Source organism: Lynx canadensis, chromosome D3, assembly GCF_007474595.2.
Source record: "Lynx canadensis isolate LIC74 chromosome D3, mLynCan4.pri.v2, whole genome shotgun sequence".
NCBI lineage: Eukaryota > Metazoa > Chordata > Mammalia > Carnivora > Felidae > Lynx > Lynx canadensis.
In genome coordinates, this window is record NC_044314.2 from 18,194,082 (window position 1) to 18,220,584 (window position 26,503).

Genomic DNA, 26,503 nt, shown 5'->3' on the forward strand with positions numbered 1-26,503 from the left:
TGGATGGCATAACTAAACCAGGACGCGGAGGAAGAGTGGTAAGGGGGATTCTAGTTGGAAAGAGCCCGACTGGACTGTGGGACCTGTATGCTTTGCAGTAGTTAAGGTGGGGAAGCCAACCAGATGGGCCACCCACATCCTTGGCTGGCAGAGCCCCACCTGGGGAAAGATGGGTGCTTGGTGAGCCATTGAAGATTGGGGATTGCTATTCTTTCTTCCTTGCCTTTCCTGTAAGAATTGGGGTCTGCTTTCATGCTGGCATGTGCTCAAGGACAAGGGATCTCAGAGAAGTGCTGGCATTGAGAGAGAGAGAGAGAGAGAAAGAGAGAGTATAAAGTTAGCAAGCTTGGCCCAGCTCTCTTTAAAGTGACACTCAAGGAGATCTCTTCCTAGAGCCCAAATCTACCTTCTTGCCCAGGACCTTAATTTTCCAGGCCATGGCCTCGTTCCCCCATGAGAGCAGGAGCAGAATCCAGGCCAAGCTGAGGAAATTCCATAGTTCTGTGTCTCCAAGGAAAGGACGTCCACGGGCACAAAGCATTGAGTAAAAACCTTTTAATAACAAAATAACATTCACGATGTAGCTACTTCAGTTGTCTGGAAAACTCAGCTTACACTTGATTCAACATATCACTTTCCACAAAGTTTTTTTTTTTTTTTTAAAAAAAAAGGACATAAAATGGCATAACAAAATATACCTCGAGTTTCGTAAGACAAGTCTTCTTGGCAAATCCTAGTGAGCAAGACCCATGCGTTGCTTGTAATACAAAGGGCTGGGCACGCTCATGTCTCAGACACTCCTCTGTTTACTTTGGATCGAAAATGCATTTGAACTTTGTAGATGTTACAAAATCTGCACCAAGATATCTGTGGGTTTGCGCATGTGAGGAGAACTTCACTGAAACAAACAATTGATTCGGTTTATTGCAGAAGAACATATAAAGCTTTCTGGAAGGTTGAACACTATTACAATCATTAACTGTCTTACAAAAGCCAACTGAAAATTCTTCTATCCATTCCCATCTTTGGCAAATTAATACGGGGAAAAAATTAAAAAGACTATATATTACAAAGCTTTTATTATCACAAGCTACTTTATAAGGCCAAATAAAAAATATGCTTGTTTCTATTGGTGATGAAAGCGCGTTCCCCCAAATTCTCGTTGACCAATAATAGGAATGTTCCACTGTTGGTGATTTCCGATATTTTGCATAGCAGATGGCTGTTTTCCCACCACTGTTTCCCTAACTGCACTCTCCTACGCAGAATAAAGTGTGCTTGGCAGTTGGTTTGGCTTTATGTCAAGCATACTGATTTGGGAAATAGGTATGAAACTTGAGAATGAGTTTCAGACCCCAAATGTAAGGAAGAACAAGTCTGCCCGACCCACTGCAACTGTAAAATACTTTTTGAGATACAGCGGCCTCAGATAATTGGGGAGTTTAAACCAAGATGGTTTCCCAAAACTGTGTTTCAAAACTTCTTATACTCCCTTTAGGACAAACATAAAATTGTTGGGCAGGAAACAGAGTCACCTCTGACTCTTGGGAGCAAGAAGCATGATTTGGCTGCACAGGTGGTGTTTTGAGAAATGGCCATTTTGGCCTAAATCACTGGAACAGTTGGTGGGGTTGTCCGGGAGAATGGACAACAAAGCCAGAGAGTAATTGCCGATATTGACTCCATTTGAGTTGCTACTGAGAACTGACCTGACCACAAAATACCAGAAGAAACCAAGCAGAAAGTGGCCATTCCCAGGCAGAGATCTAGGAGAGGCGAGGGCTGGATGAATTCACATCTCCAAATACACAGGCCAGTTAGGTCCGAGGTCATGAACATAAAGCCAAAGTGACTCCTTTCCGAGGACATTAAAAATGCAGAGTTGTTTTTCAGCGCTTGTTTCCAGACCCCTCTCAAATACAGTGATACTGCTGGGTCATGAGGATCCCAATTTGTGGAATGCAAGTTGGTAACTCAAACTTGGAATGACCTTTCTCGCAAAATTGGAACTTGATTCCATCTGACTCATTTTGAAATCCCAACAGATGTAAGTGTATTTTTGAGGTGAGACATCTCCCAATAAAAGCAATATTACCAATGTCTGAGGCTGAACTGTGTACATTTTCACAGTTTAATGTATACACAACTGTTCCACAATTGCTAACAAACGATGGGCGCCCATGCATAAAAAAAGTCCATTGAACCAAAGGGGAAGATCTAGTTCAAAATGAAAAATGTTGCTATTAAGACCACAATGCATCACACTGCTAAAGTTTTAGCCTCATGCATAAAATTATAGCACTGATTGGCAGTTGCTAATTATAATACTACACTGTTAACACAGAACAATTAATTGTTCAGACCAAGTAGCACAAATGTAGAAAATAATTTTTTTTTTCAACAGAGCAAATGAACACAGATTGTTTCTTCAGCAAAATATGAAACTGTAAACTTTGGGCTCATTCTGCAACTTTCCCCAATCCAGAATAAATAAAATCCAAAGGGGGAACAAAAAAGAACATACATTTTTTTTAAGCGCACCTTTTTGTCTATTACAAAAGCACAACCTAAAACGTATAAAGCTTTTTTTTCTTTTTTTCTTTTTTTAAATCACAGTTACCAAAAGAAACAGTGAATAATTTATTACATACGCTATAATAACATTACTCTAAACACTATTATCTATGAGGTATATCTGAGAAAATTCGGTAAGGAATTGCGCGGTCTGCATTGCCAACATGCCCAGGTTCATAGTAAAGCTTTGGAACCATGAAGGACTAGAAAAGGGACAAGAACGGGGGAGGCAGAAGGAGGAGACAGAGAGAAAGAACCTTTGGTATTAGTACAAATCGTGTTCTTTGCAGGGTTGCGTTGCAAAGCACCACAGTACAATAAGCCCACCAATTTACCGTATGGAGGCCCAGTTGAAGCTGAGGTATTCACAGGAAGGATTAAAAAAAGCACAGAGAGGTCCAGACTGGCTAAATCGTTGCTTTGGTTCAAGCAAGGCACTCGTCCCGTGGTTATGTCACACTTTGCAAGTGAAGAATGAGGCTGGGGTTGGGGGCGGGGGCGGGGGTGTTGCTGAGGAGGGGTCTGCCAATCGAGGGATGTTTTCTGTGTTCAGGCTGCAGTCGCTCTCTCTAGGTTCCCTCTTGTGGGGTTTGGTGGTAGGAAGGCTGGGGAAGAAGGTGTTTGCTTCTAGGGGAGCACCCTTGCTCAACCGTCGGATCTTCTTTCTTAGGTCTCCCCGGTATTCTGAGGATTCTATTTTTAATAGGAATTGGGGAAGAAAACCAAATGGAAGGAAGGCCTTACGAGTTTGCCTTGTATGGGGGAAGATGGAGCTTGGAGCTTGTCTGGACGGGAGAGGACTTTCGAATAGATCTGTATTGGAAACTGCAGAAAGGGGTAAGCGGCTCCTAGCCTGCCAGTCTGCTTTCTACTAGCTACAGTCTTTTGATGCATGGGACACATGAGCCGATCGGTCTTTTCCCTTCTTAGCTTCTTTGCCTAGTGGTCTTTTTAAAAGCTCAAAGATAACTCTATTATGTGAAGTGGGAAATACTAGTACTCAATAAAGAGCCATAAAGACTAGAGGGGGATCTTTGCCTATGTCTAAAACCCATTTGGTCAAAAGCTGCGAATGATTCATTGGCTAACATACAAATCACTCTGATGAATGGATCTTAATGGTGATTTAATCATTGAATGGACCCAAAAGAAAATTTAAAAAGACCAATTCATTTTATGAGTAAGAAGGGAAGAGAGAAGCAACTTCAAGTCAATTGTTTCTTAAAGTGGCCTGTCTATTCCTGTGAACTTTTAGGGTCATCTTTCATTTACAATGAATAATCCTTAAGGATCCAAGGATGTGAGGCTTAAACTTCTCAGAAATACAGAGCTGGCCTAGAAACAAAGTATACACACCTACAAATCAAGAGGAAGAGGCCAAAAGCCGAACCCCTTCCGTGTCACACGTGTACTGCTCAAATTCCCTTTCCTGATAAATATGACCTAAAAATATCCATAATCATTAAACTCAGCAGACCAAGAATGAACTTTCTCTTCTCGCTGAATTCAATGCTTATATATACAACATTTTGTAACGCAGAGGTTCAACGGTGGTCACCCGGATCAACGCACACTGCCAGGGTGAAAACCCCTCTGTGAGCTTTAATATCGCAAGACCGACCACCTTTACAAGCGACTGATCATAGGTGACGTCACGTTGAGATTTTAACTGGACAAACGCTGTAATACCTGTGGCTTCTTCCACAGCGTGAAAACATTAAGTGACAAGCCCCAGGCTCCGCTCGTGGCTACGGGATTGCCACCTTCCTCTCTGCTGCCATGTGGCCCGTCTCATGCAGAGGTGGCACTGAGCCGGGGGTGCAGCTCTGGAACAGGAGGGCGGGAGGCCCGTCTGGGCTTTGCCTCCAGACAGCTGTTGGACTTGGGTAAATATTTCACTCCTCCAGGCCCCTGGGGGTTGGACCACGTGATTTCTAAGGTCCCTTCCAGCTCTTCCCCTCAATGATTAGAATTTCTATGGTTCAGGAATTAGAAATCTTTACTGTGACAGCTCCAAAGCGGGGACAGAGGTCGTGGCTAGCACTGAAGGCCACTTCCATCCAGCCTTCTTCACCAATTTGAAACTGGGATTTAAGGAATCCAATTACAGCAGCATCTGAACATGTGCAGGGGACAGCGAACAAATGAGAGAAACACAGAAAATATCCCTTTCCAAATTAGCAGCCACCGTCACATAGATAATTATTTCTTTGGGGTATCTGAGCCGCTGTAAATACCATATGTCAGAGAGAATAGTTAAAATTATAAAAGAGCACAAGCAAAATGCAGACCGCACAGAGAAAGAAATCTTTGGTATCTTTGGTGTCTTCAACACGATTAAAATTACAAATGGAAAAAGTCAGTGAGGTAGCCTTCTTTGGTTCTCACTAGAAATAGAAAGTTTTTCCTTTTTTTTTTCCTTTTTTTTCTGCTTTTTTTTTTCCCTTTTTTGTTTTGTTGTTTTACACACACACACACACACACACACAGAGTTCATTCTTGGAAGCAGCTAGTGTAAGGGTTTTCTCTCTTTTTGCTGTTACGACCTTTTCAATTTATTTTTTCCAGTTTCTGTGAAGCCGCCCTGAAATCCAGGCTGGTGAAGCAGGGTCTGAATGTACAGGTTCGGGTTGAATAGTCATCTGCTTGTCCACACACTTTGCTCTGTTGTTCTGACAGCAAACAAGCTGCAGTGCTCTCTATTGTTTTAAATAAAAAATATAAACTATACGGCGCACCTTTTGTAGATGCTGAATAAGTTAAATAAATAAGTTACGATAGGAAGGCTCTGAGGGCCCCAATAATTAAAAGGTGAAGTTTGCCTGCTACCAGGTGGGGCTGCAAACTTAAATTAAATAATTTAATAATCACTATTTAAACTATTTCCAGAGTTAATTCAAGAAGGAAAAATACCTTGATTTTTTTTTTCTTTCTTTCCTTTTTTTTTTTTTTTTTTTTTTTGGTAACCTGTATTTCTTCCCTGTCTGTAACAGAATTTCACTGCTTTATAAAGCAAACTACCTTTCAAGAGAATTCTAAATGAAAGCTTGCATCTCTGATGCACCGTTGGTCTATAGTTTGATAAATAAGTACAAGGAGTAAAATCAAAGTAAGACGATTAAATAATTACCCAAATCCTACACGTTTGTGTGCTAGAAACTAATTTAAATAAATTAATTACATGAATGGTACATAGCTTGTTGGGTCATAACCCAAAGAGACAAGGGGGAGAAAAAAGTTTCTTTTAACTGTCTTCATTCTCTTGATGGACAAAATGTATAGCCTCTTTCGAAAGTCTAAATGAAAATAAAGCAGGAAATCATAACCTCTCAAGCTTTCTCATGTTCATAAAGACCACTGAGATGTGACAAGCACAAAGAAAAAAATCCCCGCTTTCCCCCTGTAGCTGGTGCAGCCCCCACAACACCACAGCACATTGTCTCAACCCTGGAAACCAGAGCTCATTTTTCTCCTATTAGTTTGCACTTTGTTTTGCTATTTTTTTTCTTTTTGTTTTTTTTTTCTTTTTTTTTTCTTTCTTGTCTTTTTCCAGGTCTTTGGATTTAGCCGTAGTTATGAGAGATCCAGAATAAAGCTATTCAACCGAAGTCATCAAGCATATGTGTCATTCTTCCTCAGATGATTAAACAATATCCAAGGTTTCTTGAAAGTTGAGTTTATCTTGGATGTGCCCAAATGAAAGTAATTCCGAGTGTACACCACGAGGATGCTGGGATACTTTTCTTTCCTGCACTTCAGTTTTTTTCAACGTTATAATAAATACAGCAAGGTACATCGTAGAAGGCTCACGTAGATGTTAAATGATCACTTAAATTCATTTATTGTAACAGATGACAGAAGCTATGTATGGAGATGTCTGTGCACACATGTCTGCACAGTATGGACACCCACAGGTAATATGTGCTGCTACGGGGATACATAGGGATGTCGAGAGACATCCCTAAATCCGTATACATCCACGCCGACGGACTGTATAAGCTTTAGGCAAACTGATCTACCAAGGTTTATGTTCTGTGAAGTGTCTGTGAAATGGAAGGCTTCCATGGAATGAACACCCCTGTAGCAATCTGTTTTTTCCTATACACATTTTCTCTGCTACAAAGGTCTTAGCTGATTAATTCCAGTCAACCAAATTCAAAACCCTATAAGGAATTCTGGGGTTGTAGCTTTAACTTGCCTCAGACTGTCAGAGTCATTTTGGTATCTGAGAACCATGAGCCTTTCTGGTCCCGGTGGGATTCATGCGATAGCCCATCGGCCTCAATTACAGGCTTTGTGTCTACCCATATGTAAGGCCTTATATTATTTTAATAATTATTTTTGTATTTTATAACACATTCTGAGGCTTTCTAAAACAACCACCCCTCCCTACCCCCCCCCCCCTTGGAAGGAAATAAATCATGGATGGAAAATAAGCTTTGGAACGTCCTTATTTAAAGCCAATGTCATTAATTTATGGGACTTCTTCCTTTAGGAAGGATTTTGTGGCCTTACTTGAAAGCTAGAATCTCCTGTTGTTTTTACAGGTGACTTGGTCTTAGCTAAGTGTACAAAATTATGAAGCTACCAGTCTTGCACGTGAATATTAGAAAGTTCTAGGCACACCACCTCCATCTATCATTGCGTACTCACTCCCCCCGGTTAGGCTAACAGGTCTGAATCACACAGCATCAGCAGCAACAACAACAAAAAACCATCTCTGATCCGTTAAGAATCATGACTGTTATTTTCACAGTATTCATGTTGGGGCCTTCGGGTCGACCTTAACCACATGATCATCTCTTTTTCTCTGCTTTTTAATATAGTCCATTATTCTTCAACAATATTGGGGCTCAGGCTGTTCTTTTTATATTTTTAAAAATTCCTACTGTACAACCTCCTGAAAATCAGAGTTCACCACCAAGGTATATTCTTATGACACTTTGGTAATGGTAATCAGACACTTCAGTAATTCTGCCAGCATTTTCAAAAGTGGGAAAGTGTCCCCGCCTGTACCGGGTGGTAGTGATTTTTTTAAATATTTGTTCAGCTTTAATGGATTGGCATTAAAAGGTAGGTGCCTGGCATAGGTAAGATTAAGTGATTGATTATATTTGGCTTTGAAATACACTGTTGGAATTACAAAAATGAATATGAATATATATATATGTGTGTGTGTGTGTGTGTGTGTGAGAGAGAGTCAGGTTTACCTTCCTAGTTTTGATTTCCTTTTAGCTAGAATGAAAAATTGCTTAAATTCCCTAAGCCCACAATTGCCAAGAGCCTGTGGGAAAAAACGCAGAGGTGATGCTCTGATGTATCCGGAGACAGAGTCATGCTGGGTCCTTCATTTCTTTTTCTCTCCTCTACCTTCAAGGGGTACAACCTACCATTTTACATTTTGGAAAAGTCTTTAAATATCAGGGTTGAGCTTTTATTGTTGTTGCTGTTTTCCTTTAAGAAAGAAATGAGCTGGCTCTGTTAAACAATTCCCTGAAATGAAAGACTTATATCCCCAGTACCAAAATCACGTTAAAAACAAAAGAGTGAGCCAATTTCCCTACAGGAATAAAGAAAAGTAGTTTTCCACTCAATAGCCTTTAGGTTTCTGTTGCCTCAAGAATGTGAATTTTGGTTCAGAACTGTCCCTTCATACTGTCCCCTTTGTTGCTAATGGCTGAGGCATGCTTGGAATTTTTCTTGTCTTGAAGAAACAGACGCTAAAGTAGAAGTCCAAGCCCAAATGGTTATGTTCTCTGAGATCATTAACTTAAAGTAAATTTTAAAATGCTTGAGGAAACCCACTGAGTCAAATTCCATTACCTTTCAATTAGCAGGGTTGTTTTTTTTTTTTTTCTTTCAGAACTTTTACAAGTTGAAATTCTGTCGGGCTTAAAATTTTGATACATAAATATATGAATACGCTCATGTATTTATATATGTATGTAACTCGTTTCTTAAGGCAAGCGCTTCTCTCCGGTATGACATTATCCAGTAGGGGACACTTAACAGAAGTCCTTGGAGGGAAGTTCTTGCCTTTTTTACATGATGACATCTTCCTCAGGTCACCAGGAACACTGAGGGGGTGTATGTGGCTACACCAGATTTTACCAGTATGGAAATCTCAGGCCTCAGAGGCAGCCTCTTTTGGTCTTGACCTCTTCAGAGGATGCCAGAACCCAAACAGTGAGGTTAGCCTGCCAAGGATCACTAACCAAACCGAGCAGGCTTGGTCCCCAATCCAGTCTCCAGAACGTTGGCCGCAAGTCACAAGGATTTCATTCAGAAATAGCCAAGTTGAAATTCATTTTTCTCAACCCATACGGAGCATTCCCCTGCTGAAATACACTCTTTCCTAGGTCATTTGACAAAGGGGAAATGGGGTATGAGCAAGAGACAAAAGGATACAGGGGAAAGTCCCGGAACATCCGAGGTAGGAGGAAGTACAAAAGCCTTGGAGGGTCGCGTTCCTTCACGGCTCCGTGGCGGCTGCCCCTGCAAAGGGAGACTCACATGGCGGGAGCAAGGAGGTGGCACAACGGATGGTGGGGCTCCCAGGGGCAGGACTCTGGGATCCTCCCTGCACCCTGCTTTGCATTTTCTCTCCGGGATCAAGACAAGCCCCCAGTCAGCACCACTGCCTCACTCCAGCGCCCGCTGTGGTTGCACACAGGCTTGTCAATACAAATTGGTAATTACCACCCTGAGGAAACTGATCAACCCATTGCAACAGGAGTTGGACCTCCCCTTTGAGAATTCCCTTTGGTGAATCTGCTCACTGAGGGGATCTGGAACACCCTGACGGGACAGAGTAGCTCCTGGAGAACAGATTTCTGGGCTGGCCTCATCTCCATAGCCAGTGGGAATGGCCCACTGAGCCTTCCCAGCAGTTACAGAAGATGAGCGCCCCACTGGCCCTGCCCCACTTGCGCACTGGGTCTCACGGACAGACCTCACTCGCCACCTTGATCGTGGTTGAGGCGTAGAATAGAGACGACCCCAAGTACAAGTAAAACTCATTTGCACCATGAATCCATTGATCAACAGGTTAAATGTTGAAATGCTTGAATTGGACTTTCAACCCTTCCTGGGAATTTCCACAGAAATCTGAATACTCCAAATCACCCACAGTGGAAGATGGACTCTGGGATGTCATGAGAGATGAGCAAAATTCTGAACCGAATGCTTAATAAATGAAGCACTTGACCAAAACAAGACATGGATTTGGACGGCAATAATTTTGGGTTATCACCAAATGTCAAGTTGAATCTATATATGTATTCATATATTATATATATATATCTTTCTTTAGAAATGCAACTTTACAGCTGATTTTTAAAAAGCTAATAGAAAAGTAGAAACTGGCAATTATTTTTACATGTTTCCCCCCACCCCCAAATGAAGCCATTATGATGTAGCAATCACATGAACATGAGGCTGTTGATTCCTCTATAAACTCTTTGGTTCTGTGGTTCAGGAGAGGATGTGTCACCAAGACCCCTAACCCTGACCCTCACTCCCCTTCCCTCCCCTGATGCTGAGACTCTGAACATAGAAGGAGCCAAGTCTAAGGGATAAGCAAAGAACATTCAAGTGACATTATTCCCCGTACTCTGAGGAGTAGAGAGAATAGTTCAGTATCCCAACATCTTAAACTTGGAGTCCATGGAAGCTTTTGAGAGATTCCATGTTGGGGTAGAAAAGCCATAAAACAAAATTAAAGGGAAACAATCAAATCAAATCAATGACCCTTTCCTTTTGTTGCTCAGAAACAAAATTGATTACCTTTACACAGATCAATGACGCTATTAGTATTTTAGCCAGACAAGAGGAGATAATGAATTGAAACAAAAGATGTGAGAAATCCTCATCTTTGGTATTGTAGCTGTTGAGGTTTCTGTTGCTCTGTTCCGTGTTCTTTTGAAAAACTGCATAGGCACAAATTAAAGACAATCTTCAACTTTAAGATTACCGCGTGAGTTGTCAAATGAAGCAGCAGCCGCTGAGGCTTTTCCTTAGATCTGTTCTTGTCTCAACCCTTTCTTTACAATCTGCTTCCAAAAAATGTCCCAAGAGGTCTGTTTAAACACAGTGTGTCTCGCTCTTTTTTTTTTGTTTTTGTTTTTGTTTTTTTTCTGGCGTGCTTCCTTCTTGGTGGTGGTGATTTTCATTGATTTACGTATTTATTTATTTATTCATTTTAATGGAACAGTCTTGTTTGTTGCAGAAGTAGGTGCAGAAAAAGTTTCTTTGGTTTCGATTAAGTAATTCATAAAAAAGTCAGTCTCAAGTGTCTGTAAAGAATCATTGCAGCGTTTGGCTTGCTTTGAACACCCCCATGGTGCCCCCCTGGGGCCATTCACTGGTAAGTATGCACATCGTGACCTTCGCAATCTCCCAGAGTTCTGTGGGCGCTCTTCCCCTCGCTGTGGGAAGGTGACAGCCGGGAACCAGAGCTGGCTCGGCAAAGCCGCTCCCTGGGTGGCTTGGCTAGCCGCTTCGCTGAGCCCGATGGTGAGCCAGATGCAAGAGCTGAATGCCATTCGGAGTCGCAGAGGTTTTCTGATTTCTAAAAGTAATCACAGTATTTTTAGGCTAGAAAATGGCAAGTAATAAATGTCTTTGGTTTGCAGTATTCTGCTTCTTTGGTGTGCTGTGTTTTCTCCAGATTTACTCAGCTGTTTTGCGAGGATGATTCGACAATGGAAGAGGTTTGGGACTAGATGACCCTCATGAGTAACACGTACGGTGGTTTGAATTACTTCTTTTTTTTTTTCTTGCTAGAAAACACTGAAAAACGTCCCTACCAATGGGATGGATGTGGAAATAACTGAAGTCTGAAAGAGTGAGAATGAATTACGTGGTGGTTACAATGCACAATAGGAGGAACCAGGTGACTGATAACTGAGAAGGAACATTAATGATCTAAAAAAATCTAGATCTTTTAAAATGCTGCATTTGCTCCATGTACCGTAACAGTTAAATTGGCCTCCTGAGTGTGCGTGTCTGCATTATGTACAAACAGAATTTGTAGCAAACTGCAAAATGTGCTTGAAGCCATATTCCCAACGGTTCCCTCATGACTTCACAATCAGCGTCTTGAAAATCCAGATGTGGTGAATCCAGAACCTTCCTTACTTCTCTGTTTATCTACGTTGTGCTTGATACGTTGAGCTCGAGAGAACTGATTTTTTTTTTTTTTGATGGATCCAAGACCACGTGAGATTTCCAGGAGGTAAGGAAAAGAAAATTGTAAACTGGATCAACTTAAAGCTCTCTAAACCATTCAATGGAACGATGCCTGAGTTGGAAAAACAGGTCCTTGGATTTTTTTTTTTTAATTTCCATATTTAAAAGTTGTGCTCAGTAATTATCATTCTGATGTTTTGGGGGTTTTTTGCCTTTTTTTTTTTTTTTTCTATGTTATGGCTGTGAACTTTGGTGTACTGTGGTGTGATGAGGCCAAGCACTCAGAAAGCAAATGAGGTCATTCTTGTTGCCAGAAGAATCTCTCATAGTAGCGTCTTGGGAGCCCAATCTCAGAATCCTTCCACAGGCCGAATTCCCACTGTGACACGGGGGAACCCTGACTGAAACGGGCCCCAAAGCGAGATCGTTGACACTGGAAGTGATCCTGAGCTTGGCTGACACCACACTGAAACTAACTCGCTCCAGGAAGGCCCCATTTGGGTTTCTGGGACGCTTAGCATGCTCGGAGGACAATGTCCGGTTCAAAGAGATGAATTTTCAGCTTGCACTTGGACTCCATCGCCATTACAAAAGAAAACAAAAAAAGAACACCTGGCCTATGATTACAGCTAGAATAGTTTCTTTTCGAGAGAATTGTGCTTTCAAATCACCAGTGAAGGGCCCCAGCTAAGAATCCGGTGTCTTTTTCCTTTGCGTTCTCTTTTGGTGTCGGTTGTCCTCATCCGGAGGCGACCTGTGCCCGCCCGAGAGTCCTTCCATCACGCTTTGGTACAAGTGCTGGAGGTGGACGAGGAGGCCCCTGTGCTCAGATCATCCTGCCACTTCTCCAGGCTGCGGCGCCGGGCGTTCATGAAGAAGTTACTGACGGTCGTCAGCTCCAGGCCCAGCTGCTGGGAAATGGTGATCTGCATCTCTTTGGACGGGCGTTTGTTCTCCTTGAAGATGGCGAAGAGCGTTCGGCGTTGGAGGTCGGTGAACACCAGGCGCGATTTCTTCTGGGAATTGTTCCTGTCTTTGTTTGGTTCTTGCTCTTTGCGTTTGCACGCTTGAAGGGAAAGAGAAGAAGGAGCGAGTCAGTACGAGCGTGAGAACCAGCACCTGAGAAGATGATCCGTTGAAAACATTGACAGAGTCCTACAAGGGGATGTAAGCCGTTAAACTTTATTGTGCAAATTGCCCAGCTGTCAATAACCAGCCTTCCCGGTTCATCTCCCGGTGATGGAAGGCACCAGTTAGTGGCAGAAGGGAGGAACGAGAGAACGCCAGGACTGTTCTGCACTGTGTGGTTTTAAACCAACTGCAGTTGCTTTCTTTTTTACCCCCTGCCTCCCGGCACACCCTTAAACTTCCTGATCTCTGGAAATCAGGCACCGTGAAGGGGGCGATGCCTCCAGCTCCCCAGGGGAAGCCTGGGCAGGCAGTTCCTCTTTCAGATTCAGCTTCTAGAAGTGTTTACAGCTGAGCTGACATGACTTTCTGGAATCAAAACTTGAAAGTGCGTAATTTCTCAACCTCAAAGCTTCTACTCACGTGATTCAAAAAATTGTTAACGAAATTAGAAGTAACAGAATGGGAGTACCATCCCCATTCCTGCAGCCTTTTGAAAAACTAAGGAAACACAAAACAACAACACAACAAGGAGGGAAAGACTGAAACAAGAGAAGTTGGTTTGGCCCACTCCACTTTGGGTAGTTTGAAGTGAAGCAAGTACAAAAAGACCAGGGCTGAGGGTGTCAAGCAGCCCAGACTTAGGGGGACATTAACGTATGTCACCCTGTCTGCCTTACCCTATACAACTTCCTAGAAGGCAGGGAGCAAGTCTGCGTAATCTTCCCGACTGGCTCTTTTTGGAGCCATGGGTGTAAATGAATGGTCGGCACGCCAATGACACATGGTGCCCAGACACTTCCGGGGGATTTGTGCATTTCACAGATGGACTTGGTCTCAGAAAAGTGACTTGTAAGGGGTAAACAACACAGTGAATACAAATCAGGAATTGAAACGTGAGATCTGGCCCAGGTTGAGAATTTCTGTGTACTGGACTGACACTCCCCCAAAGCTAGCAGCTTCGGAGGCTGCATGGAGGTTTTCCCACATTCCTCAAAGCCCAGGTTTGCCAGTTTCGCTTCTGAGCCCTGGGTCAGGGCATTGCCTTCTGCAGGGAGCATCTTGTGCTGGGGAGCCGCTACAGTGTGAGTATCAGGGGACCCTCCTTCGATGGGTCTTAGGATTTAACCTAAGGACCAGCATGTATAGAGAAGATCTTCAGGACCCTGAGCACACCCTCCCCCGCCCTCCCCACCCCCCCCCCCCAACTGACCATCCTCCCTGGTGGGTACTATCTGCTATAAAGGAGTCACTTCTGAAATGCATGAAAAGTGATGACACTTCGCTAAACGCTTTCTTCCTGATTTTTTCGTCTTTCTTTTTTAAAATAGAAGTAATCCTATTATCTTTGAAAATTAAATATACACACACCTATAAAAACAATTTGTGTCCATCTTAAAACCCATTCTCCTGGAGGCCCAGACTTTCTTAGATAAGGCATACTTCCCTGGTAACAGAAGCTCAGACAGAAAGGCTGAAATGGTCCACGCCTGTTCACTCCTCACGGGAGCCTCCTAGTAAAGGCGGCCTCCTTGCTCATCCCTGTGAGCATTTTTGTTTACCACACTGTGATCTTCAGACTTACTCTCTCTTGTCCAATCCCAAGTCTTCCCCAACAGTGCTTCTCAACCTTAAGGTGCCCAGGAATCACTGGAGAGCTTGCTAAAATGCACATTCTGATGCAGTCAGCCTGGGGTGGGGCCTGAGAACCTGCATTTCTAATGAGCTCCCAGGCAAATGCTGCTGGTTCACATGCCTCAGCCGACCGCTAAGCATACGCCTGATCTCTAAAATCTCAGAGGAGCACCTTGATGGGAAGGAAAGGTCTGGAACCAGACATACCTGGATTCAAAGCCGGGCTTCTTCACCTACAGGGACTTGGGACCTCGGAAGACTGCTTCACCTATCAGAACGTTCCTCATCCAGTGGATGTAGTGACGCTGACCTCTGCAGAGGCCCAGGAGAGCATTGTACAAGGGCTCCCTTCCCACCCCCCCTCTCAGGAATCCTGATGCAAGTAAACTGGCAGAATTATTTTCATTTTAATTTTTTTTTAACATTTATTTATTTTTTGAGACAGCATGAACAGGGGAGGGTCAGAGAGAGAGGGAGACACAGAATCTGAAACAGGCTCCAGGCTCTGAGCCGTCAGCACAGAGCCCAGTGCGGGGCTCGAACTCACGGACCGCGAGATCATGACCTGAGCCGAAGTCAGACGTTTAACCGACTGAGCCACCCAGGCGCCTCTATTTTCATTTTAAAATGAAGAAAATTGAGGCCTAGAGGGGGTGAGCGATAGGTTTGGGGTAGGTACCATTCCAAGTCTGCTCCAAACCCAGGGTAAGAATCCTGTCTTCCGGCTCTCCGTCTTTCTCCTGTACCGAAACAGCATCCGTGACACTGGCCCATAAGGGGGGGATCTGTTTGCAGGGCAGTCTCTGGGGCCCCACCCTCAGAGATTCTGATTTTCACTGTGTGGGGCAGGGTACTGGAATCTGTGCTTTTATAAACCTCCTTGGACGCCTCCGCGACACGGGGAGCCAGCATGCTTGACTACACTGTCACTTCAGATCCCCCACTTTAAGAGAAAGATGTTCAAGGCACAACGTTCAGCAAACGCAGAGAAAGAACAGACCGACAGATCCTGTGTGTCCCTTTCCAGCATCTTTCTAAATCTACCGGGTTCACACCAACCAACGCAAAGATGCAGCGTGCGGTCTGCAAAGGTACGGCAAGTCCAAAAGCCCCAAATACCGAGGCAGTAGGCACATAACCGGCTCAGAGTCCCTACACCTGGCAGCTGGCACCCCACACTTCTGTTTTGGTGCCGTAAGTTTTTTACTTCTTCACGGTTCCAAGAGGCAGGTTTGCTTTCCACCCCCGACAGTTACGGAAATAACAAAAACACCACTGACAGCATTCACCCCACGATTCTTACAAAAGCAGTTGATCTGCAGCTGAAGGGAACTAAAAACAAGAGGGAGAACACCTGTTTTGAAAATCTAAGCCCAAATGATGCCTGGAAGCTGGTAGGTGCGAAGCCAGCTATCCCCACAGGCACAAGTCGAGTGTGAATGGCTTTGGTGTGAACATATTACACTGTGGTCAAATACCCATTTCTAAACAGCTAGGAACAAGCCACGTAGCTCCCTATGACCCAGGAATGTGTCAGAAACCCAACAGCAGGTGTTCATCAGCGGTGAGGGCGGGTTGAGTCTCATATTTCTGGAAGGTCTGAGGTTAGCCCAGGCTCCTGCAGACCACTTGGGTCTGCTGCTTCTCCCTCCTCTAGGAGAAAAGCAGAGGCGGGGGTGGAGGGCACGCCAGGGGTTGGTCACACGGGCACCATCGTGTGTGGTCAGGGCACGCAGCAAGGTGACAAAGCCAGAGGTGATTCACATCAGGAGGGTGTTCAGAGGGAGGTGAGACAAGGTGAGGGTCAATACCAGGGATTAGAGAAGATTAAGGAAGCCAAGGGGCACCTGGGTGGCTCAGTTGGTCAAGTGTTGTGACTCTTGATTTCGGTTCAGGTCATGATCTCATGGTTGGTGGGTTTGAGCCCTGTGCTGGGCTCTGTGCTGACAGCACGGGGCCTGCTTGGGATTCTTTCTCCTTCTCTCAGCTCCTCCCCCACATGCTTGCTTTCTCGCGCGCGTGCGCATGCCCGCTCTCTCTCTCTGTCAAAATACATTTAAAGAAAGATTAAAGAGGCCAAGAACAGCCCTGAATCATCTGTGCTTTCCTTTTCCTCCTGGTGGAGGAGGGGCCCTGGTGCCACAAAGGTCAGTGACCACACAGTTTCTCCCGACAGAAAAGTTGGTTTGCACCCACCACTGATTTTCCTTCCTGTGACAAAGGTCTCTTGGTATCTGCATGCAAAGAGATAAAGGGTTGTGGGAAGCCAGGGCCTCTGTGGGGAGGGAAGACCGAATGTTAGGGAGAAGCAAAGTAGGGGCAGGCCCAGGGCTCCCACCTGCCTGACACTTGCCGCCTGCTTGTTTTCCCTTTCATTCTTTCCTGGCAGGGCCCGGTGTCCCAGGTGAGTGACCTCAGCTGCGTGTGCATGTGTGTGTGTGCGTGTGTGCGCTTACACGTGGAGAGTCGGGGGGCGGGGGAGGAACTCGGTTCTGCGAGGCAGACACAGGCCACAGTCGTCCTGGAACCACACTTCATCGTGACACCGGGTCCCACAGGTGCCGTGGTGGCAGCTGTTCATGGCACCTGCACATCTTCCGCCACAGGTGGCGCTTCATCACTGAGCTGCGGAACGTGAGGGCTCTTGTCTGGCCCGGGGCTGTCGACGTCCACGTGGGGAGCTGGAGCTAAAAGCTGAACCCCCATCAGAACTTCTTTGCCACAACATCTTTGAGAGGAACGTGGGGTGGGGGTGCGGCTTCTCATCCAACAGTTGGTGAAGGTTCGGGGACTTGCTCAGGGTGACATAACTAAGCACTGGAGCTACGACGTAGGCCCAGAGACCCCTTCCCAGCCCGCCTGGTCCCTGGGGAAGCTGTGAAGGAAGAGGAACCCAATTCCGGACCAGACTCTTCGGCCACGCCTGCTCTGGAGCTGAAACTTCTCACCCTGGTGGGGGGGGGGGGGTTGGCCTGTGAATTCAGGCCCCTATTAAGCAACCCCTTCTGTTGAGCCGGAACACTCTTCTTTGCGGAATTCAGCCTGACAGTTTGCTACAGAATTTGTGCCGGGAGGTTCTTTGGGCTCCTGTATACCAGCCTCAATGGACAGGAAAGGAAAATGTCTCACGGAAATGAGTTACACTCCCAAGACTTGAGACACAGTTTTATTTTTCTTGAGCAGCCGACAGGGGGAGGAGACAGAGACGGATGAGGGCTTGGCAGTTCGTGCTGACCTAAGTACAAAGCCCAGCCCTGCCATCCCCTGGCTGTGTGGTCCCCGGGCCTCCCTGTGCCTCCCTTTCCTGGTGCTCACTGGACCGGACATGGCTGCCTAGGGCCTTCCCCCCTTTGCTGTGGATTAACCTTCACGGGCCTCTCCCTCCGCCACTTATTTTCCCAAACCAAAGGCAAATGCTGCCTTTCTCAGTGACATCATCTGTCCATCTCCCCTCTGGTGGTCAGAAGAATTACGGAACTTTTGCAAGCTTAATATACACAATTGTGTTAATATACACAATCCGTTCTGCCTGGAAAGTCCCAAATTGGGCAGGTGCCTCTTTGGGGGCTATTTACACCACATACCTAGTGAAAAGTGGAATCAGGAGCTTCTCTTCCCTCCCAGACTAGAAGCTTCAGAGTTTGGCCTCTGGGACCACTTCGCGAGGGTCCCAGGGGGCGCTCATGAGTTACCTGCTGGTGGAAGGCATTGAGTGTGAGTTAGCAGGGCAAGTGTGGCCTGATTTGGTCTCCAGGTTGTGCATGGCTTCTTCCTCTTATCTCTGCTCTTTCAGAGATAAGGATTTTTAAACTCCTGCCTCTCCAGTTTCCTCTCAAAGTGTCGTTTCTTTCTCATGAGCTTCCTGGCCTGGCCCGTCCCTGTCCTCCTGGAACCCAGCTGTGCCTGCCACCTCTGCTCCAGCACTTACTTTCCCCTCCTCCGTCCACTGAGCACCTGCCCGCCATCCAACATCACTTCCTATGTGGGCCCGGCTGGCCCTGGAGCCCTGCGGAAATGGATTTGTCCTTCCAACCTTCCTGGAAACCACAAGCACGTGGGCCAGAGAGGTCCTTGCAGAGGCCGGTGGGAAGGTGAACTGCTGAGTTCCTGGAGAGGAGGGGCATCCTGGCTCCACCAGCAAAACGCGATGCTTGGGGCTGGGCAAGGGGGAGCCAGTTCCTAAGGGGAATCTGCAAGAAGCAACAATCTGAGGCGTAGGTGGAGAAGGATCTAGCTATGTGGTTTCCAAGAGCTCTGGAAGTTCTGTCCCCACTCCCCCAGAATCCCCTCTGCATGCTGGCCGATGCCAGGGCGCCTGCTTTAGCTTAATCAGATGAGTTGAAGACTTAACCCCTGCCAGACTGCCCTCCTTCCTCTTGGGAAGGGAGTCATTTTAAATTCTCCACAGCACTGTCATCCTGCCCCTTAGTGTGAGTGAGGAGAGGCTCCTAGAGCAGGCTTTGAGGGGGGAGTGGAGGCTTACGGGAAGCAGGTGCCCCCAAGGGGGCAGAGCAGCCCCACAGTGGGAACTGAGGCAGACTAATTGCAAAATTGGCCCCAATTCTTCCCTTCCCAATCTCTGTACCCACTTGCAACGTGACTCTGTAGCTCCTCCCAGCACGGGATGGTGTTTGCCTGCCTTTCCTGGGAATCTGGGCTGGCCGGATGATTTGCTTCAGCCAAACGAATGTGGCAGTTCTGAGCCCAGGCCTCAAGAAGCCACGTGCTTTGTTCACGTTCTTGGAACTCTGCCTGGCTGTCATGTGACGGCCCAGGCAAGCCTGGGCCAACCGACCCTGGTGGCCCCAGCAGCTGACTGCAGGTGCATGGGTGAGCCCAGCTGAGACCACCCAAGCGTGGCTTGGAGCAGAATTGCTCAGCGGACCCACAGACTCCTGAGCAAAAACGAATGTTTATGGCTTTATGCCACTGGTTTTGTGGTTCTGTGCTACATAGCATTACGGTGGTGACAGATACAGAAGCCAAGAAAAACCTTTGCCTTCCTGCCCAGGGAAAGTCAACTGTAGGACAAGAAGAGTCAGCTTGAAACAGTCCTGGTTATCAGCTGCATGACCTTGAGTCTCAGTAACCTAATCCATAACATGGGGATACCAATGCCCATCTCTCCAGACACCAAGATGCTAGCTGTGACACTCGGCACATAGTAGGTGCTTAACAAATGTAAATATTCTTTCTACTTTCATAGAGAAAGAGGAGAAGAGGTGTGTTAGAAGGTAAGGTTAGGAATTCATAATTTGAGATGGTTTTCCAAGATTTACTCAACGGTAGATGAAGTGCTCAGGGGGCTAATGGCAAATAAAAGGTTAAAGAAATTTGTTTTCATTGTGAGGTTGTCTCACAGCCAATTCCCAGCCTTGTAGAAAAGGTAAGACTGTGATGTGTTTTCATATATGTGTCAGAGATCCTAATAGGTTTGGGACCACTGGTGCTTCCTAACATCACTAATTTATGTCCAAATACATTCTACATATGATGGGTATTGTTAGCCCCTAATAAATAATGCAGAAACGCCATATTCTCCTTGCATTCAGTAAATACTTTCCCTCAATAGTTGAGTGTGATCTTGCCAAGGCACAGGGTGGGGTGGGGGTGGGGGTGGGGAGGAAGTCATGGGGGGGGGGGCGGTGTGTGCATTTGTCAGCGGTCACTTCACCTCCAAGTATACCGGTTTGGAAAATATGCTAAGGAGAAGTGCTGCATCTTTCAGTTGGAGAGCCCGAAGCTGCCCTCTTCCAAGGGCTCGTGCAAAGCGGGAGTATGGCCCCTCTCCGGCACGGAGGGCACGCACACCAGGGCTAGAGCACTGTGCCGGAAAGATCAACTGGGTTGTGTTGGAAAAACCAATTACAAAAGTTCGTATTTATAGCTCGAACCTAGTTCTGAGAAACCGAGGGTTGTTTTTAAAGTTTTATTTGAATTCTAGTTAACGTACCGTGTAATATTAGTTTCAGGGGTACAATGTAGTGATTCACCACTTCCATACTGCACCTGTGCTCATCACAAGTGCACTCCTTGATCCCCATCACTTATTTAACTCATCTCCCTCCCACCTGCCCTCTGGTGACCATCAGTTCTCTAGTTAAGAGTCTGTTTCTTGGTTTGCCCTCCCTCCCCCACCTTGTCCCTTTGCTCATTTGTTTTATTTCTTAAATTCCACATACAAGTGAAATCAGACACACAAAAGGATGCTCAACATCACTGATGGTCAGGGAAATGCAAATCTCATGCCAACTGCGATGAGATACCACCTCACACCTGGCAGAATGGCTGAAATCAACAACACAAGAAACAACAAGGTTGGCGAGGATATGGAGAAAGGGGAACCCTCTTGGCACCGTTTGTGGGAGTGCAAACTGGTACAGCCACTCTGGAGAACAGTAGGTTCTTCAAGAAGTTAAAAACAGAACTACCCTACACTGTGAGGTGTTTGCCCAAAGACCACAAAAATACCAATTCAAGGGGCGCCTGGGTGGCGCAGTCGGTTAAGCGTCCGACTTCAGCCAGGTCACGATCTCGCGGTCCGTGAGCTCGAGCCCCGCGTCGGGCTCTGGGCTGATGGCTCGGAGCCTGGAGCCTGTTTCCGATTCTGTGTCTCCCTCTCTCTCTGCCCCTCCCCCGTTCATGCTCTGTCTCTCTCTGTCCCAAAAATAAATAAAAACGTTGAAAAAAAAATTTAAAAAAAAATACCAATTCAAAGGGATAAATGCACCCTGATGTTTATAGCAGAATTATGTACAATGGCCAAATTATGGAAAGAGCCCAACTGTCCATTGGCTAGAATGGATAAGATATGTGTGTGTGTGCATACACATATATACAATGAAATATTAGTCATAAAAAAGAATGAAAACTTGCCATTTGCCAAGACCTAGATGGTGCTAGAGAGTACTGCTATGTTAAGCGAAATAGGTAGGTCAGTCAGAGAAACCTGTGGGGTGTTGAAGTAAGGAGAAGCGAAATAAAGTCCCTCTGTTTCCTGCTCTGAAGAGGGGGCCCTTTGGCGGGTGACACAAAAGCAGGCCCATGGAAGAGGGGATGGTGTCCTGGGAGGCTGCCCTTCCTCAGGAACGAATCTGCATATTCACGAGCTTTTAAAACAATGACAAGATCCCCTGCATTCAAATAGGGAAGCAAGAATAGAGGAGTTGCATACTCTGATGGTACATATTTAATGCTAGGAAGCCATCAATGCTGATAAGTCTTAGCCAGTGCAGGCTCCTCGGCAGCACAGGAATTATGTGCTGGCACACTGCTACAGGAACATGGTGCTGGGGGGTCTGACACAAGACGTAGGGCTCCAGCTCTAAGCGCCGGCCCCTGAGGGCCAGGCCTGACAGGGGCAGTGATCACCCACCTGGGATGTGGGAGGGCTTGATGAAGGGGGAGGTGCTGCAAGGGACTCGATCTTTTCAAATCATTATTGAATTGCCTTGTGCTGTCTGAGATTTGGAAGCTGTAGGGGCACCTGGGTGGCTCGGTTAAGCATCCGACTTTGGCTCAGGTCATGATCTCGCAGTCTGTGAATTCGAGCCCCACGTCAGGCTTTGTGCTGACAGCTCAGAGCCCGGAGCCTGCTTCGGATTCTGTGTCTCCCTCTCTCTCTGCCCCTCCCCCACTTGCTCGCGCGCGCGCGCTCTCTCTCTCTCTCTCTGTCTCTCAAAAATAAACATTAAAAAATAAAAATAAATAAAATTTGGAAGCTATAGTTTGCAGTTAAATGCTTGGCAATTTTCCCTGCTTCTCTCCGATTCCTGACCTTATTATCAAAGGCCAGATTACCAGGGAGCCAGTGCAGTGAACTTGGCCCCTGAGAGCCAAACCCTCACTTCACTCTGGTTTCTGCAAATGTCTCTGGCCTGAATAAGACGGGAAACTTAATGGCTTTGTCTCCAGGTTGGGAGCTGTCTTCCCTCACGGAACAGAGGCCAATGCACTCTGGCAGTGGGGCCAGTGACATCCAGACCCACATCCATGGGAGAGGCCAAGAGCAGAGACAGGGAGGGCGCACCGCATAGATGGACTTGGAGGCAATCTTGGTTGTTGGGTTTCATCCTTCCTTCGTTCCCTTCTGTGAGTGCAGACAAAGCCCTGGCGAGAGAGACCTCTAAACCATTTGTCAAGTCATCCCGGACAGCCAAGCACTCCGGGGTGAAGAGCTTACACAGTGACAGAGCTGCTGCCTGGCTTATTAGAGCAAAACTGAGCTGGGGGCTGGGGAAGCAGGAGGGAAAGGGGAGAGGGAGAGAGAGAGAGAGGAGGGAGAAGGATCGAGAAAGCACGGGCCATGCACACGCATATACCCCTCATTCTGGAGACGCTGGAAGGGGGTCATGTCCAAAGTGCAGAGGTGCCAGCAGCCCCAGGAGGCTTGGTGTCTCCCTTGAGCGCCTGAGCCACACCTCAGCCTTCCCTTCCGACATGGGGCAAACTCCGGGCCATCCAGGTAACCCTGCAGTACCCTCTTCCCGTCTGACGGCTGATAAATCTCTGCTCCTCCTGTGTCCTGCCCCTGCCTTTGCTGGGGTGTTGGGGGCGGGGAGGGGATTCCAAGCAGGCTGGTCCTGAGAAACCTTACAGCAACTCCCGGATGTCCATTTACTGTCAAATAAAAGGCAGCCAGCCAGCCACTATTCTCGGTTCCCGTGCCTCACAGACATTCTCTGCAGAAAACAAATTTTATTTCCCGTCTTTATTTTTACCGCCAATACAAAGTCACTGAAGGGGACTTGGGAAATGAGGACCCTTGGATGCCTGACAACTTTAAGGAGAGGCAGATCCAGAAAAAGGCCCAGGTGGCCCCAGAGGGCGAATCTTCCAAAAGAGGGCACAGACCTCAGCACCACATGCTGTCCAGCGCTCCTCCTGCTGCCCCCACCCCCACAACCCCCAGCAGGTTCTGCCCATGGCTGGAGCTTTGCACACCCAGTGCGGATGTGCCTTCAGTCTCTGCTTCCCTTTCAGCAGAAGCTCTGACCGCAGGAGGGACAGGTTGCTAAACAGCAGATGTTCCAGGACAGCTGGTAAAATCCCCGAGTCTCAGAATGGCAGGACATTAGAGACCATTTGGTCCAATCCTTCATTTTGGGTATAGGAGTCTGAGGCGTTTAGAGGTGCCACGAGTAGCCCACGACTGATCACAGCTAGTCCGTTACAGAGCCCTGAGAACCCAGATGCCCTCACTCCTAGTCCAGGGGGCTTTTACTTCCTATCTTCCTATTAGAATAAGTCTTTTGGGGGCATTCAGCCTTTGAAATGACAATTTCTGGTTCTTAATTCTGCCTATACTGAAGTCTGGCAAAGACTTTTTTTTTTTTTTTTTTTTTTGAGACAGGGCATAAGTGAGCGAGGGGCAGAGAGAGGGAGAAGGAGGGAGAGAGAGAGAAGCAGGGCTCACCCAAAGCGGGGCTCGAGCTCACCCAAAGTGAGGCTTGAACTCACGAACCATGAGACCGTGACCTGAGCCGAAGCCAGATGCCTAACGACTGAGCCCCCCAGGCGCCCAAAGAAAGATCTTTCATTCTGTGGCATAGCTGCTTGTCCTGCAAGCTATCCAGGAAGTCGTGAATTGCTAAAACAAGTATTTAATTCTGGATGCAAATGTCTGGCTTAAAATGGTGAAGACAGCCAGCTAACTTCCCACTTAAAATCATCTCAAAAACCTAGAAGATAAAACTCACCAAACTGAAAGCTAGGACTTCGGTCAACCTGTGTGAGGGCAATTTCTGAGGCACTTGCCCCTCAAACACAAGGCCGATGGAACTAGGTTGAAAAATAGTATCCGAATTGAAAAAATAGCACCTGAGTCCTCCAGCTGCTCAGCAAGAGGACGGCAAGACGGCTGTAAGCAACCGTCCCTTGTCTTGGTAGGTCTCTGTTGAGACGGCCAGCGTGCTTGCCACACCTACCTACTTAATGCAGAACTGCAACTCTCAGAAAATAATGAGGAAAAAAAAAATTGAGGGCTGGGGCGTGGAAGAGGAACACCAGCAGTGGTAGACCACAGCGTGGAAGGCTCAGTTTCCAAAAAGTGCTCTAGGTGAACGCGGGGCAAGGGGAGGCTTCGGTGTGCAGTGTGTGGGGACTGATGCGTCTACCCCCTTTGACCGGCTTGTCTGCATGCAGCCCGGGGGTGCGTGTGGGCCACGAGTCTTTGCCGGTCCAGATGGGTTAGATGGGTTAGATGCATCGATTGGCAACTCAGAGCAGGGCCGAGGGGGTGAATGCACCGACACCCAGAAATGAGTGGTAAGGAAAACACACACCTTTTTTGTCGACCGCATCAGGCCCGATCGGGGTTTTCTCGTCTGAGAATGAATCAGAGGAAATTCTTCTGAAAACATCTTACAGAAACTTCAAGAATATTTTAGAGAATCGGGTGGTATCTCTCAAGACAATGCCCAAGGAGATGGCTTCTATGAAACAGGAATGGAAAATGATTAAGAAAACAGAAGTCCCTAAGTAATAGTGTGTAATAAAAAACAGTAAGACGAGATGAGATAGAAACTTGCAGGAGAAAAATACACAGCATTGGAGGAAATAAAGGGCAAAATGGGCACAATGGCTGTAACGCTAGAATTTCTGCAGTTCAGGGGGTCTTTCCTACTGGGAGGCATTCTTGGCTACATGATGACTCAGAAAAGCGTTATCTATAGACTCTTTATGAAAAGAAAAATAACCGAACACATAAGGTCAAGAATGTTATGTTGTCCTAGAAAAGAACTGGTCAGCCGCCCCATGTGGCTGTGGATACCCCCGAGCCCATCCCGAACATCCAAAGGAGTATCCAAAGGAGGGTACGTTAACAAACACCACCTCTTTGGAAAGCCTACGGCAATGACTCTGTAAGAAGGTAGGACAGTTGATGCCTCCTTTTGCAACAGGATCTCAGTGATGTTTAAAAACAAATAATTCCGGGGCGCCTGGGTGGCGCAGTCGGTTAGGCGTCCGACTTCAGCCAGGTCACGATCTCGCGGTCCGTGAGTTCGAGCCCCGCGTCGGGCTCTGGGCTGATGGCTCGGAGCCTGGAGCCTGCTTCCGATTCTGTCTCCCCCTCTCTCTGCCCCTCCCCCGTTCATGCTCTGTCTCTCTCTGTCTTAAAAATAAATAAACGTTGGAAAAAAAAATTAAAAAAAAAATAAAAACAAATAATTCCATTACTAATGTTTCACATCATTATGTGAAGTATACGGCTGGGGAAAAAAAAATCCTCTGGGAAAGTATCTCCCTCTTCCAGAGTGAAACATCAGATTCGTAAATCCAAGTAAAGATGATTTCATGTATGTGAAACAGATGAAAAAGAAAACAATTATGCCTACAACAACAAGAAAAAGAAGGAAATATTCCAAAGAGTTCGGTTTCAGGAGAGGCATGAAGGCACCACTACTCTTCAACATTATGTTGGCAAAGTTGTCAATGCAATAAAAATAAGAAAAAAACAAATAAGTGAAAATTTAGAAAGGAATGACACTGGTAAAATGACAGAAGTCTACATAAGCTGAGTGCTCATTATTTGATAGACATTATTTGCTAGGTATTAACTCACTTAATTTTTACAATCAACCCAAGAGTTGATGATTAATGATAATGATACTGAGTCACAGAGGAGTGAGCAAATTACTTAAGGTTACCTAGTGAGTAATGGGACTGGGATGCAAACTCAGGTGGTCTGCTTCCAAACTCCTTGTACCCAACAGCTACCCTGTACTGCTTCTCCAGGCAGAAACAGAACACTCATAATTACGAGTTAATATGATTTTTTTCAACCTAGAAAACCCAAAAACCTCAATACTCAAATTACTAGAACCAATAGGAAAATTCAGGAAGGTGCTCAGGTACACGATGAACATGTAAAAATCAAGATTGATTGTGTACACATAGAAAATCCAAGATAATAAACAGATAAAACTATTAGAATTAATATGAGAATTATCAGTAGACAAAAATCCGATATCACACA

General features: G+C 46.1%; 1 protein-coding gene across 2 annotated transcripts in view; it reads right to left on the reverse strand.

The window, feature by feature from the left end:
• ONECUT2 (one cut homeobox 2) overlaps window positions 1-26,503 on the reverse strand; it is a 69,611-nt gene that overhangs the window by 12,295 nt on the left and 30,813 nt on the right. The window contains exon 2 of one of the 2 annotated variants that reach the window (XM_030336063.1): window positions 11,902-12,829. The exons of the other annotated variant lie outside the window; for it this stretch is intronic. Within the exon in view, the coding sequence (XP_030191923.1) occupies window positions 12,543-12,829 (287 nt within the window). The 3' untranslated portion in view covers window positions 11,902-12,542. Of the gene's footprint in view, window positions 1-11,901; window positions 12,830-26,503 lie in introns of those variants that run through there. 2 annotated transcript variants of the gene reach the window in all.